This window comes from Pseudorasbora parva, chromosome 12 (assembly GCF_024679245.1).
Source record: "Pseudorasbora parva isolate DD20220531a chromosome 12, ASM2467924v1, whole genome shotgun sequence".
In the NCBI taxonomy this organism is placed as follows: Eukaryota; Metazoa; Chordata; class Actinopteri; order Cypriniformes; family Gobionidae; genus Pseudorasbora; species Pseudorasbora parva.
In genome coordinates this window covers 21,991,812-22,007,008 of record NC_090183.1, presented here as the reverse complement: position 1 = coordinate 22,007,008, position 15,197 = coordinate 21,991,812, and the positions used below count along the sequence as shown (strand labels likewise).

At 36.1% G+C, this 15,197-nt stretch overlaps 3 protein-coding genes across 3 annotated transcripts; 1 reads left to right on the top strand and 2 right to left on the bottom strand.

The window, feature by feature from the left end:
* The first annotated feature begins 376 nt into the window (after positions 1-376).
* c12h17orf67 (chromosome 12 C17orf67 homolog) lies at positions 377-2,799 on the top strand. Its single transcript, XM_067459497.1, has 4 exons — positions 377-536; positions 1,778-1,866; positions 2,077-2,210; positions 2,587-2,799. Exons 1-3 carry the CDS (start codon positions 485-487, stop codon positions 2,191-2,193), a joined length of 258 nt encoding a protein of 85 aa, XP_067315598.1. The 5' UTR covers positions 377-484; the 3' UTR covers positions 2,194-2,210; positions 2,587-2,799.
* A 690-nt stretch (positions 2,800-3,489) lies between these two features.
* cbx8b (chromobox homolog 8b) lies at positions 3,490-5,818 on the bottom strand. The gene is made up of 5 exons (XM_067459489.1): positions 5,644-5,818; positions 5,494-5,537; positions 5,169-5,234; positions 5,006-5,072; positions 3,490-4,812 (listed from the first exon to the last, which is right to left on the bottom strand). Exons 1-5 carry the CDS (start codon positions 5,710-5,712, stop codon positions 3,970-3,972), a joined length of 1,089 nt encoding a protein of 362 aa, XP_067315590.1. The 5' UTR covers positions 5,713-5,818; the 3' UTR covers positions 3,490-3,969.
* Positions 5,819-10,789: 4,971 nt separating this feature from the next.
* Positions 10,790-14,918, bottom strand: LOC137094153 (E3 SUMO-protein ligase CBX4-like). Its single transcript, XM_067459480.1, has 5 exons — positions 14,702-14,918; positions 14,417-14,460; positions 13,951-14,016; positions 12,718-12,784; positions 10,790-12,587 (listed from the first exon to the last, which is right to left on the bottom strand). The coding sequence occupies exons 1-5, from the start codon at positions 14,768-14,770 to the stop codon at positions 11,199-11,201; spliced, it is 1,635 nt and encodes a 544-aa protein (XP_067315581.1). The 5' UTR covers positions 14,771-14,918; the 3' UTR covers positions 10,790-11,198.
* Positions 14,919-15,197: the final 279 nt, after the last annotated feature.

Genomic DNA, 15,197 nt, shown 5'->3' with positions numbered 1-15,197 from the left:
ATTTGTACCCCTATTGTACCCCTAGGTAGAATTTTGACACCCTTTTTCACTGTGTGTTTTGTTAGGTGTTTTGTTTGGGCAATCCTAACAAAACATTATAAAAATACCATTTTTATTTAGTCTTTAACCACATGTATGGGTGTTTGTCGTGTGCAAAACATATTGTTCTGATAGGTTGATGGGAATATACCCTAATGTCTGAAACATAGTTACCATATTTTTTCAATACATTTCTGGCACACACATGAACATGAAAGTTTTCAACCGAATCAGACGTAAGTTAAGCGAAGGCGACATCTTGTGGAATATGTCTGTAACTTCATCCAGATGTGCAGGCAGGATTATTCTTCTGTATCCAGTGGCCTGTAAGCAGAGGTGCTGTGGGGGTAACTTCTAAATGACGTTGCCATGTATTTCTCCTCCTCATAAGTTGGGTAAAAACTCAAGTGTAGTTATTTCGAGCTGAGGACGGACAGACGTGAAAATGAAGCTGTTGGTATGCCTTTTTTGCGTGGTCTTATTGACCTTCTGCACTGGTATGTTTTTCCTGTGGAAATCTTATAACATGGGTTATATTTGCATATAGCGGTTTTTTTAATTTTTAATTTTGCTTTTCCTTTGACGTTTGTATGGATGTCTACTTTTTTAAGGTTTCATTTTCATGCAAAATAATAATTTTTTGGCTATTTCGACATTATAATGGCATTTGAAAACATAATTAGCTAGTTTTTAGTCTTCCTGCAATTTTATCTACGACTGAAATGGTGTAATATAAAGGTCTGTGAGATAAGTTTTTTAAATAATTCTTATGCTTAGGCTACGCCTATATAAATTTGGCATTGTTTTTTTTTTCTCCCCGCACTTGCTAAACGTTAGGCCTACTTTAAAGAAAACTCAAAACGTTTAGAAAAAATGACATAGTTATTTGTATATTGTTCTTGTTTTTTCTTATTTAGTGAGGCCTATTCATAGCCTATTTTTTCGCTGCTGAAATGAACACTTATCTTACAAATTAGGCTATGCTATTTTACCTGCATATATATATATATATATATATATATATATATATATATATATATATATATATATATATATATATATATATATATATATATATATATATATATATATATGCTTGGCTTTTTATCTGCCACGTCGGTGTTTACCGTAACAGCCTCATTTTCATACCCCTCGCGGGTCAGAGCTCCAGGTCACGCGCGCTCTAGGCGCGCTCCCCGGGGAGACGCGATCATGAATGGACACTTTGTGTTCTTCCATAGAGAAACAGCGCTGGGAAAGGGAGGGAGGGGATGAAATGGGGAGGGAGGAGAGAAAGTGAGCGAGGTATATGTGTGTGCGAGCGTGCGGGTCTGTGTGAAAGAGAGAGAGAGAAAAAAAGAGGGAGAAAGATAAAGAAAGAGGGGGAAAGAAAGGCCAAAATTCATACAAATTAGACCCCCAAGGACTCGAGGAAATCTGAAAGAATAAAAGTTCAGAAGACAAAACAGAATGCCCGCCTGAGGAAGAACTAAGGAAAGAAAATTAGCATGAAATAAAAAGAAAGAAAGAAAACAAATGAAAGTCTTTGATAAGCTTATTAGTACAGTGTATGCATAAAATAGCATAATAACTAAAATTTTGTAACTTTTTAAACAATGTGTAGCCCCTTAACTTGTTTCTATCTGTTCATTAAATGTAGTCACATTAATACATTTTGCTGTCATTACCATGAAATTACAGTATGAAAAGGTGACGTTGATGCATATGTCATTTTCAGATGCAAACCCCATCATTAAGGAAAGCTTTGCAAAGCAGCTACTCCGGGCTAAGAGACAGAAGCCGGGACACCCCGATGAACCTATGAGGGTGGGGAGCCTCCTCTCCACTCCTTTTATATTTACATATTTGATATCAAAGCTTATACAAACATCATGCATGAGAGCCCGTCATTATCTGTTTTTGTGAATATGCATCTGTGTGCACATTGCTTTGTGCTTGTTTTTAAATACAAAATTCTTAACAAATCAATACGTAAACTCAGCTCGTCAATAGAATAGAGTTCATTGTGTATTTCAGGAACACATGCTACATATGCAGAGGCTGGAGCAGAGGGCTCGAGAGACCAATATGGAGCACTGGCTAAACCCTCACTGCTACCCTCGTTGTGACCGCAACTACGGCTACACTGTGTAACTGGCCTGCATATCCAGGTTCTTATCATCTTAAGCTTTAGTAACTATCTCACTGAAGACTGCAATGTTTGAGCTAATATGGTTTCATAAATTCACTCCTTTCTTTATAAATAAAAGGAGAATTAGGTGAAGAAATAGTTTTAGGAATTATAGGGATATCATGGTTAAATCTAGACTACATCATATAGTACGTTTCATTTTGCCTTTTGTTGCATGCGCTGTTTTGCCATAGCTTGTATAGAAGGCATAGGCTACAATTAAATGTAAATGTGACCTCATTGCTTTAATAAAAAAAATGCTGTTTTTTTTTTTCTATTAAAAAGGGGACATTTACTAAAAATCGTATTGTTAACTTAGGTGAGTGCAAAATCAATGCAAAGTGATTTTTTTTCAGCTTCAAGACAAGAATTCCAGCGACGACGATGCTGATAAAGACAACGCCATGGATTGTAATAAAAAATAAGAAAATTAAAATGAAACAGAAATGCCAAGGACCCACGACACAAAGACACCCACGTATCGATAGCGTAGGAGTTTAGAACTTAAATCTTAGAATAAGTGGGGGTTTCAACGAATTTTGAATTGAAAATTAAAATTTTGAATAAGAGACCAATAATCAAAATAAAAATGCTTTGCTTTTTGGATTTTGATTGTGACTGTGGTTTATCCTCTTTGTGTGTTTGAGAAGTATTTTAGTTTAGTTTATGAGTATTTTCATTTAAACGTAAACAACCGAGTAAAATCGAAACTAAATAGATTAGAAGATTAACTGTGAGTAAACAGTCCATAAACTTAGCCAAGAGTTTGACCTTTACACTGCAACACCTAAAGGCCCAACACTGACTGTTCGACAGCACATTGTTGTGTAAAGCTATACGTTTAGACTTTTGTCACGTCACTCGTGAAACCAAGTCCAAACAAATAAACAAAATCAGCAAGTAATTGCATAACTGAATTAAATATTTGGGAATTGTTTTGTGAAGTCTTTTGCATTTGCTATTCTGCGCAAAAAAGCGTTAGCTACCATTAGTTTTTTAAAGGAATATATTTGTACATTATCCTCTACATATTTGTAAAAGTATAAGTATAAATCGTTGAGTATGTTATGGACATTCAATGAGCGCTTTTCCATTCACGATGCTAAGAACTTTTTTTCATTAATCATTTATTTTCTGTAATCATACTTACAAAATCGCTTAACCAAATATAAAGAATAAAAAAAGTTTAATTTAATTTATTAGACCTACTAAATATTTATAAATATTCAGCTGAAGTATAAAGAATCAAAAGAATCATGTTCATTATTTTACATTTTACTTTTGATAAACATTTTTGTGTAAATTGTTAAGTTTGTTATACTGTGAAACAAGTTTACAGAGTAACTAACAATATAAACTTACAAAAGTCAACGTAAATTACAAGAATTCCAAACGTAATGACAGTAATAATGACGTGTGCAAATGTCTACTTTTAAACTGTACATTCTTAATATTCGTGTGGGAGACCTATGAGATTTGTATATATTTATTGTAAACAGTTCGTAATTAAAACTTAGTTACAGCAAATGATCTGATGTATGCACTTAAACGCAGTTCTAGCTTTGTTTAACATGTCTAGCATGCAAATCTCATCAAGCAGCAATTTCACAATAAATACAGATTGCAGTGGGACCGAAAACTGAATAATATTGTTTTTTATATATATATTATACAATACACAATACATAATTTTTTGATAATAAAAGACTTTTGAAGAAGTGAACTGCTGTAGTCAAAAATCATCGTTTGTCTTTGAAGAACCCTTTATCTGTGCTACTCTCTTTGATCGTTACAGTCAGGAAGTTTGTCGTCACATCAGTAACTACAACTTTCTCCACATTGCTGAAGGAGGGTTTCCAAGCATCTCTCTCCTCCGGCTCTCCAAATATGCGTGACACTGGGATTTTGGCAATAAGTGAAGGCTGTCTGCTGGTAGAATCACGGTGTTCAAATGTTCTTTGTTTTGAATGGTGCTTCAGGTGTTTATGGTGAAAGAGGCGTGTTTGTGGATTAGTCCTGCAGCCCTGCAAGTCTGCATCCACTCTGCTGGAATGCAAATTCCACTCTGGAGAAATGTGCTGGGTACTCCTGCTTGGAACAACTCTGTTTTGTTTGTGTACATAGGCAGGATCCATGTGCTTGTGAGATATTTTAATTCTCCCAATCATTTCAGAGCATCTCTCTTCCTCTTCATCCAAACCTAACTTAGCCATTTTTGAAGGAATGCTTGCCATGGTTTCATCTGCTGCTCTTTTTGCATGCTCTGGAAGCAAGGAACTTGCATAGCCATCTGTGAACCGTAATTTGGGCTTCCGTCCTCTCTTTTTTGGGGCAAGGGTAAAAGCATCAGGGCTGGGTCTCGGTGAGGGTGGAGAACGATGCTCCCTTGGTTCTGGAGGTGAAAGCCTTACACTCTCCCCTCGGTTAACTGTGCTGGGAGGGAAAATGGTGGGAACCACAGCACGCAAACCCTCTCTTGCTCTAGGGGTTACCACGGGCTCTGGACTGGGATATGCACCATGAATGCCCCTGGATGATTCATTCCTAAATTCATAAGACTTTGCCTTTTCTTTAGCTTGGGCCTGCAAAAAAATACATGATTAAAATAGAATAAAAAATTATTATTTATTCCATTTATACAAACAAGGGAATATTATACACAATATGTAATATAATTTCACCAAAAAAATAAAATAATAATACAATTATATATATATATATATATATATATATATATATATATATATATATATATATATATATATATATATTAACCTTTAGAAGAAAAGTCTTCAGCTTAGGGCCCCTTTTCTTGGGTCCGAATATTTCTCTCTCACGCTCCCTGAATGAAAATACAAATGCATGTGTGAAAATATCTGTATTTTCGACATCATAATAGTTTTTTATTTTTATTATGAATCTTTATTTATTTTTTTACCGCTCTTCAAAGGCAACGAAAAGACGTGAGTCTAGGATATTTTCCTCAGGTTCCCAAGTACTGTACCTGTGAGAACAAAAGTTTCACGTGATAACTGTCAGTCTCTTGCTGCATTTAAACCACTGCTTTATCGATCAGCTAGCAGGGCCAGCTAGTCTTGCAGCATGCCATCTGCCAAAACCAGTCTGCAGTAACAGCCAGCATTAATATAACCTGCCAGTTGATGTATGGCCTTTGCGATATTTCGCAGAGTTGACAGCCATCGCTGTCACTATAAGACTATTAGGACAAGGCAAGATAGATAGGATGGGCTTGTATTACTCACTTGGGTGACCAGCCCTTCCATTTAACGAGATATTCCATTCGACCCTGTGCGTGCCATCAGACACAGAAAAAAAGAATTCGTTAGCGTGAGCCGACGACAAAAGCACATATATGCAGAAAAATGACGAGATCACAGTCACACAACGCATACCCGTCGTATTCGTCTCTTGATGATCGATTCGGCCGCGAACACCCTCTCCCCGACAGCCGATAGCTCCATGTTTACCTTCGTCTACCGTTAGCTTGCAGCGAAGCTAGCTGTGAGCGCCAGTCCAGTCCGCCAGCTCTAGCTTCAGAATTCCATACAGCCCATAATACTCTCGTTCACAGCGAGACGTCATCACGTTCTTTAGCATGTTGCCTTGGTACCGCTTAGGTGGAAACATTTTGAGGCCGTTCATTGGCTCAGCTGTTGCTAAGTGGCCGGGGCTTGCTTGCTAGAGACATACCTGCATTCTTGACAAAAAATATGATAAGATCTCCACGGATGAACACAACATAAGTTAAAGTTTAATCGTCAAGACTATAATACAGGAAAACGTAATCAATTACGCGTCAGCAGAGCAGATATGGATACAGATAGGCTTTACGAACTAATTGTGTATTTTCTGAAACAAGCATGACTCATTAGCCTAGGATTTTTTGATTTTTCTGTAAATAGCCTATATATTAATAGGCCTACGGCCTAACATGCTGCACCTGCTATGCAGGAAAACGTATGGCATCTTGTTCTTCAATATTCTGCTATTCACAAAACAATTTCACTAATTCCGTTAAAACCTTGATTCCTCTAAATAAACCTTCTTGTCATTGATGGTTATGAATAGGCTATTGACGTGTCCTATACGATAGAATAGCCCTAGGCTAATGCCCAAATTTGTAAACGTAATGATTCTCTCCATATCTTGCATAGGATTATTGTAGGCTATAGCCTACGATTTAGCCGGCAATTAAACAGAACGCGCTGAATCTGATAGCCTTTTGCCTAAACGATAATTCGTAGGCTCATTATTTGCTAGGTCTAAGTAGGCTATTAGATTTTGTTACTCTTGATAAAAAAAAACGGACCGCAAAACCTAGCCAATTTATGTTTATCCTGTGTTAAACCCCCACGCCTGCACAAAATGATTTACATATTTAGACATAGTCTCCAACTGTAGGATCTTACGTTAATAATGATGATGATGATGATGATGATGATGATGATAATAATAATAATAATAATAATAATAATAATAATAATAAATATAGGCCTAATAAAAAATAAATAAATGCTTGATGCTTTTGTGTAAAATAGATTAAACAGCGCAATTATCCCAGATATAGGCTGCTATATCCTACCTTATTTAGCCTGAAAAATATGCTACTCCGATTTAATTATTAAAGAAATTAAAAAACAATGATATAATAATGTAGGCTATGCTAATAATAATAATTACAAAATAGCCTACGACTAAACAACAAAATATTACATAATTATTAGCCTATTTGATGTAGCCTATTTATTAGCATGTGTTTCTTTGCACTAAAAGTAAAATGCCTTTGTTACAATGATTTCATGGGTCAGGCTTTAACGTTTTTTAGCTCAAACATTCTCAGAACAACCGCAATAGCGTAGTTTTTAAAAACTTTGAAAATCGATTTTAATTTTAGAAAATGTTTTGTTTTCTAGCTAAAATAACGTAGGTATAGAATCTATATAATTTATAGCTAGCTACTATATAGGCTAGTCCTGCATAAATTAAATATAGCCTAATATAGGCTAGCCTATATATTTTTGTAATTGGTAGCCTAATAAATGTTAGACATTTAGCATTCTGCTACATATGGAGGAAAAACATTATTAACATTATTACTTATTAACTGTCATTATTTTATTGTAGGTTAATTAACCAATCATACCATAAAAAGGGAGCTACCCTTATCGAACCTTTTCCGATAATGTTTCCGATCTCATGCTTAGTTGTGTTTCAGGCCATGCGAGTTAAACAAAAATCGCATCTAAATATTTCATTAATAAATGTGCTACATGGGTAGACATATTCAAATTTTAAGCAGGTGTTTAAATGTATTTTAGAAATAATTATTTAGACAAATATAATAGCCTATATTTAAGGATATTGATTAATTGGCCTGTACAATTAAGATTACCTTCAGTGAGTGAAAATGAATGGCTATAAATAATGAACAGTTTGAACAAAATATTGTGACGATTGTAAAATAATTGTCTCCTAAAAAAAATCAGTGCTTCGGTGTTTTAGTTTTTAAGTGCATAAACAGGTAAACACGCTTGGTTAATTCTTAGCGGAAGATGATTGGTGGTTAGACTAGGCTATAGGTCTGCAGTGGTTATATCCGTAGCCTATATGGGCTCTCGATCGAGCTAGAAGAATATTATTGGTTCGCTCGTTTCTGGGCAACCAGCCAAGGAAATAGCAAATACCTACTATTAGCCTAAAGGCCTATTTTAGATGCAGTTTAAGACAATTTTCGATAAAGTAAAAAAAAAAAAAAAAAAAAAAAACTATTCATAATTAGGCTAGGCTAAGAAAATACAAACAAAACCAACCAAACATGAACGTAGGCTAGGCCTATAGGCCTATGTCGATGTTTATTATGCCAATTGCGGATTTTAAATCGAGCGCTTAATTTCTGCTGAATAGTTTACCTGTCACCCATATATATATATATATATATATATATATATATATATATATATATATATATATATATATATATATATTTATTTATTTATTTATATATATATATATATATATATATATATATATATATATATATATATATATATATATATATATATATATATATATATTTATTTATTTATTTATATATATCCTATATGCAATCATTATAAAATTAAGATTAATCTTGGTTGATTTCTGTAGGCTAAAAGTCGTGCATTAGCCTATAGGCCTAGCCTACCTGTTTTATTTTAATAGGCTAAATAAAATTAATCTAACATAGGCTAACCTTGAATGAACGACTTTTTTTATCTTTCAGTAAAAAAATAAAAATAATCAATTAATTCGACATATAGGCTAGGCCTATTCGGTGGATTATTTTAGTGAGATTTGTTTACAAGCTTCCTGAAGGCGAATTGTAATCTAGGCTATTAGATGAGATATTATTTAAAAATATATAAATAAATAGGCTACATAAAAAACGGGATCACATGCAGATAGCTAGCATATAGGCTATTTTAGGCCTAAACCAATATTCCAGTGACCCCAAACAGTTAGCCTAAGTGTCCCTATCTCAACCATAGCTTTTAGAACGCGTCTTTTCTCATTATCAAACGATTTATTTTACTAAAGCGATCTGCGCAAATAATGTTTAACTCTAACAATCACATTTTTATTAGCCTACTTTATTATTTTAAAAGACGTTCAAACCATAGTGTAGCCTATAACCTTGCGAAATTACCAAACGACAGCTAAAATGCGCTGCTGCACTAAAACTGAATTCATAAGCTGATCGCAAATGAAGTGGATGGACCAAAGGAAGCCATTTTATAACCGCAGCTAGCGCAGCTTTATCTCAGACGGTGCAGAGGAAATGGTTGATTCTGTTTCATTGCTTTTCTGAAGCCCGTCTTTGACACAAATTCAACCATTAATCAGCCCCTGCCTAGTTTTTGAATGGACAGACTAGGCTATATTTTGCCGTGAGAAATAGACGTTGTCCGCCATGTTAGTGCTGACAAAAAATGAGTCTAGTTTTATATAGCCTAGGCTACATGTTGTTCAAAGCTTTACAAGTTCCATTATAGTAGCAAGAGAAGGCTACTGCGAATGTTATAATTAATCTTCTATCATTCTACCGCGTCTTACTGCCTTTGACGATATTCTTCCCGTCTTGCGCATAACGAAAGTTGTCAATATCTGAAGGCAAGCCTATAGCATATGCTATTATTCTAGTTGGAGGACATATATTGCCTATAGGCTACCCTATATTCTATCTGTAAAAGGGACATTCATTCACATTTTGGAATGCTTGGGGGAGTTACATAAGCTATAGCCTAGCTTCTATATAATGCCTGTAATATTGTAATTGTTGAAATGCCAGCATTGTTTTAACTATTTTCTTATTTTTCTAACCCATTATATATATATATATATATATATATATATATATATATATATATATATATATATATATATATATATATATATATATATATATATATATGTATGTATGTATGTATGTATGTATGTATGTATGTATGTCTTACAACTGCTCTCAAAATGTGTTTGTGCTGAATAGACTTCGCACAGGAGCACATAGAAAACAGTAGCCTGCATGGCTATAGCCCACATTACTGAGTTCAGGGAAATACATTTGCCCTTTCTGATTGTAAGAGGTGTATTGTTTTTGTTGTTGTTATTATTACTATTTAATAATAATTATTATTATTAAACATTTTGACAATCCAATGTTCTCGCCATATGTTTTTGGCCTAATTAAAATGCGGATTTACACAACTATCATTCACTGGGTTGCTGGGTTAAACCGTAGCTTAACTGAACAAAAATGGAAAATGCATTCGAAGGCGCGACGAAAGTTTACCTTTTGCTTGGTCTGCTTTTATCGTCAGAAAGCTAAGGAAACTTCATGGTGTTCAGTGGTAATATCCAACATTAAAACATATTTCAGTTTTCCTGCTTTTGTTTCTTGTAGCAGGTTGAAACAGATGATTTACATGATCTCGATAATGACTGTCCAAATGTAGGCCTAGCGTAGAATAGATAAGGTTTATATGCATAATTAAACACTACAAAGCATATTGTACTTTTTTTCTGGAGAGGTTTTACGTTAGGCCTAGTCTATAACGGAGCTTCGAAAAGCAAGAAAACAGTGCTGCCAGCACTCCAAAAGAACTGCCTAATTTTCAGAGGATGATACTGATGCTCGGAATTGCCATGTTTCTTTAAATGGAAATATCAAGTAAATGTGACACTAGTAGCCTACGGAATGCCCGTTAGCTAATAATAATAACATAATAATAATAAATAAATAAACAGAAGTAACTCTTAAAACACTAGTTTACTCCTAAACTCCCAAGTCAAAACATTCACCTCTGCTCATAATGTGCTATTTAGGGGTAGTGCAAAGTTCAGTCTGATATGGATATCTTATACATTTACGTGATAGTAATGATGTTTTGCTATCTCTCACAGATCCTGTCTGGTGGCTTGTCTACAATAGGAACTTCTCTATTCATCACATACCTGCTTGCAGTAGCCTACAAGCAAAGACAGAGATCTTACTCAAAAACATAAAATAAAACTTTTAATATGCTTAGACAAACCTAAATAACACATTTAAAGTGACATTTCTTTTAAAACGAGGACTATAAAATACAGATCAGTAGAAAACATTTTTCAGTATTACATAAGTGCTCCTTATATGTAAGCCTTCTGAAATACAGCACTTCAAACAGATTTGAGCTAATATGATACATGCTATTAACAGGAAAACCTGTTAAGTTTATTTTTCTATCCCTAACATGGAATAGTTAAATTTGTGAATTTGAAAATTAATTCAGTTTATTCAAATGCAGTCTGAAACTATCAAAACTTTACACTAGACTCTTTCAAAATATCAGGCAAGTTTGAGGACTTGATTAGTCATGCTTTACATTTGTACAAATTCACAGTAAATAGTCAGTAGTCTTAATAGACTTGATCACATATTCCTAAACTTAACATATTCCTTGAATGTCACTGTAAGGCAGTTCGCTGTGACATCAGTGATTATTATATTCCCCAGAAAAGGTGTACAACTTGGGACAGATTTTTTAATTTCTTTCTCTACGTGTCCTGGTGTGGACATCGCTTCTTTCCCTGTTGCTATAGAGTTTCCAATCTGAGAATGTGTGGACATTTTTCTCTCTTCTTTCGACCTCACACAGCTGAGGTCTATGGGTTCATCTTGGTTCAAGTCCAGGATTTCAAAGTCATGTCCACTAGAGTGCTTATGGTCATTGAAGTCTGTGGTGCCGTTACAAGAGTGAGACAAGTCAGTTTTTGGACCACTTACATTCAGAGAACTTAAGAACCTCTTAGCCTCCCTGCTGCCACTGTCTGCCTCAGAGCAGCAACGTTTTTGAGGGAAGGTGGGGGGAGCATATTGGGTAGATTGGGTGCCTCTTTGATCATTATTCTCAAAAGGCAATGGAGTCAGACTGGTTTTGGTTGTCAGTTTCAAGGGTTGTTCATCAGATGCATGCTCTCCGGTGCTGCCAGGCTTCTTTGAGTTGTTTGGCTCAAACACTATGGAGCATGCTTTTTTAGGATTGTCCCCTCTACAAGATGATAGTCCATTGGAAAGCCTCAAACATGCAGATTCAGCTTTACTGTCCTTTTTTATCACTTTCACAAGACTTTGCTTCTTTGTGTGCTTTATCTTCTCTGTGCTCTCATCTTTTCCTAAGGACTTACAGTCTTGTGTTTGCCTTTTTTCCTCAGCATCAACCGTTCCCTTCTTAATTTTAGCTGCCTGGGAGCCATTTTCCATGTACTTGCTCATGACAATGACAATGTGCCCATTTTTATTCTTGTTCTTTACAATTTTCAGTTTGCTACTTATTCCATTTGGCGGTGCTGTGTCCTCCTTTGCATCATTTGCATTCACTTTTAAGTCAGCTCTACTATTCAGTTTAGAAAGATTTTTCAATTCCATTGTAATATTCCTCACCTTACTGAGGCATCCAGAATCCTTATCTTGAACCCATTTCTGCTGTAGAGCTGGAGGTAAATTCCATTCCTTTTCTGTTAACTCAGGAACGTTGGTCTCTCTGACCCTCTGATACAGGGAGTCATACATTTTAGGGTTTGGTTGATAGTGGTGGTGTTTTTTGCTGTTAAGCTGGTAGTAGTGCTTCTTTTTCCCATTTGTTCGTGCATCTCCCTGCTTGTCTTTTGGGTTGGGCTGGTAGGGATGGTGCTTCTTGCTGTTAAGCTGGTACTGCTGGCTTTGGAGCAGGTCTGGAGTTGCTTTGGGTTGGTTATCCTCATCCTGAGACACCTCCTGAAGGTCTGTAAGAACACTGGATCTTCGAGCAAACGATGGTACCTTGGAAATTAAACGAAATTAATTAACAATTAACAACGAGCTTTGCTGTAAACAAGTATTGGCATGACTTTCACAGTAGTTAATTGGGTGCAATGAGTTTGTGTGATGTTGGTAAGTAAAGGTGAATTACCTGCAGGAGAAGATGTTTTGGTTTTGGCCCTCGTTTGCGATAACCCATTAGCTGCTCTTGTCTTTCCCTAAATGGAAAAGAGCTTTAGATTATACAGAGTCATTATAGAAAGACACAAATATTTAACTTTTGATTTGTTCAATATTCATTATTTGCTCATTATCAGGGAAGTCAGTGACTGTTTTGTGTATTCTTTAAAATATGCACTTTAAATTGCCCAAAAGTACGGCATTACATAAAATTTGCTCAGATAAGATACTCTTTTTTTGTTGCTTCAGACAGCAGCTTGTTTACTTATTTGATGGACAATCCCAGCTAGAAAAAAAAGTAAAAGAAAGAAAGAAAGAAAGAAAGAAAGAAAGAAAGAAAGAAAGAAAGAAAGAAAGAAAGAAAGAAAGAAAGAAAGATGACAAAACCTATTAATAAATGGTTTTCTCACATCAGTACCAATATTGCTATTAGGTTGTTTTACATACTTTAAAAATTGGTAAAATTATTTATATGTTAGTTTAAACTACGTCTATGGACTGCAGAGAAATGAGCCATCAGCTCTGTCCTCATCTACCTTCTATAAAACAATATCGCAAAAACCTAATTAGACAAACTAGAACGATTTTATACTCAAGGGGCGCGTGCAATTACTCCAAAACAGAATTCCTCACGAGGGAGACCACTAATGGTGCACGCAGATGCCAGTCAAGGGGGATGAATGCCCGACAAAAATGTGTGCGGAATTTCGAGGAGGCGTGAATACATGTAGCCACGGAAAACTACACATATACAATGTAAAATGCATTTAATTCGTGTATGTGTGTAGACCTCGACTGTAAGCTTGATGAATACGCATAGCCTAGGCTACCGCACGAAATGAATAGTAGGATAGGCTATATATAACACTGAAATGGCGATATGTTTGTTGATGTTAAATGGTTTCACAAGGACTGAAAATCGTCTCAAATGATCACATTTTCTGGCCACGTCTATATGTAAACATCTTTTTAATCGCTGTGTCCTGACCCTGGCATTGGTATACCGCGCAATTATATTCAGTCATATATCATGGCGCGCCTGCGCACAAGTTCTCTCCCGCTCTTGTATGCTCCCCCTTCTGTCACTGCGAGTGAAGTGAAAAAGAATGAGCACGAGCGCAGCGGTAATGAAAGTGTCTTCCCTCCTCCTCCCATTTGGCTGTACAAGGTCAGAGCGTCAAGCTCAGGCTGCTTTATGTCTCACCTGTTTTGGAAAGCGACGAGAAGTCTCGGGTCCAGAATATTTTCCTCTGGCTCCCACGTGTTATATCTATAGAGAGAAGAAAGGAGGCGGAGAACGAGGGAAGAGGGAGAGAGCAGAGAAGCATGAATATCACCAGCTCTCTCAACCAAACTATCTAACGTGGCTGTCATCTGGACGACTAACAGAAGCCACTAACATGGTCCTACTGAACGGGTCTTCAAAAATTTACAAAATACTGATGCATAGCCTAGTTTTAACTCCTTGGTAACCTCGTTTTAAAATATACGTTTATTTATTTAGGGAAAAATACCCCCCCCCCCACACACACACAGAGAGAGAGAGAGAGAGAGAGAGAGAGAGAGAGAGAGAGAGAGAGAGAGAGAGAGAGAGAGAGAGAGAGAGAGAGAGAGAGTCATCGTCATCGTCATAGCAAAGCAAGCAAGTGACATCTTGAAGGTAAACTTACTTGGGAGACCAGCCTCTCCACTTGACTAGGTACTCAAACCTTCCCTGCAAATATAAAAACAAAGCCAATTACAAATTACTGTACATAAAATAAATACAAACATTAGGCTATTATTATTCTGAGTGTCAGAAGCAAATATCAACATTAGGCTATTATTATTCTGAGTGTCAGCAACAAACATCGTTTGTTCTCGCCTTAAAATAAAAAAAAAAAAAAAAATACATGCACGTTTAATACACTTACAACATAACCAATGTAAAGTGTTTTTAAGAGAAAACCACAAACCTTTCTAATGCGTTTCTTTTCGATGCTTTCCACCGCGAAGACGTGCTCACCCGCGGCGGGCAGCTCCATTTTCAGCGCGCGCTGCTGTAATACTTCTCAGTGCGCGCGCGATCGCTTCTCAAGTGAGACTCAGTTTTAACTCAAATGAGCTGTACAACGTACTTCATGCAAATAGCTATGGGCTTGACGTCACACCCAGGCGGGGCTGTGTAGAGGCTGGTCAGCCCTGTGTCGCTGGTTTACCGAGCAAGTGAAGAGTCGTTATAGCAGCCTTCGGGTCCGAGGCGAAAATTCTTCCTTTATGGCGTAGCACAAGTATTGCCACTCGTGGCAATTAAACCGGCTTCAATTTGAGCGTCATTAGCCTAGCTACTTCTTCATTTTTCATTTAGCAGTTCAGGTGACAGGCTAAATCATTATCAGCATCAGCGAGGTTTTATAATCGCGTTATTTTTGAAGAAGATAATATTATAAACGAATAGCTGCTCTTTGACAG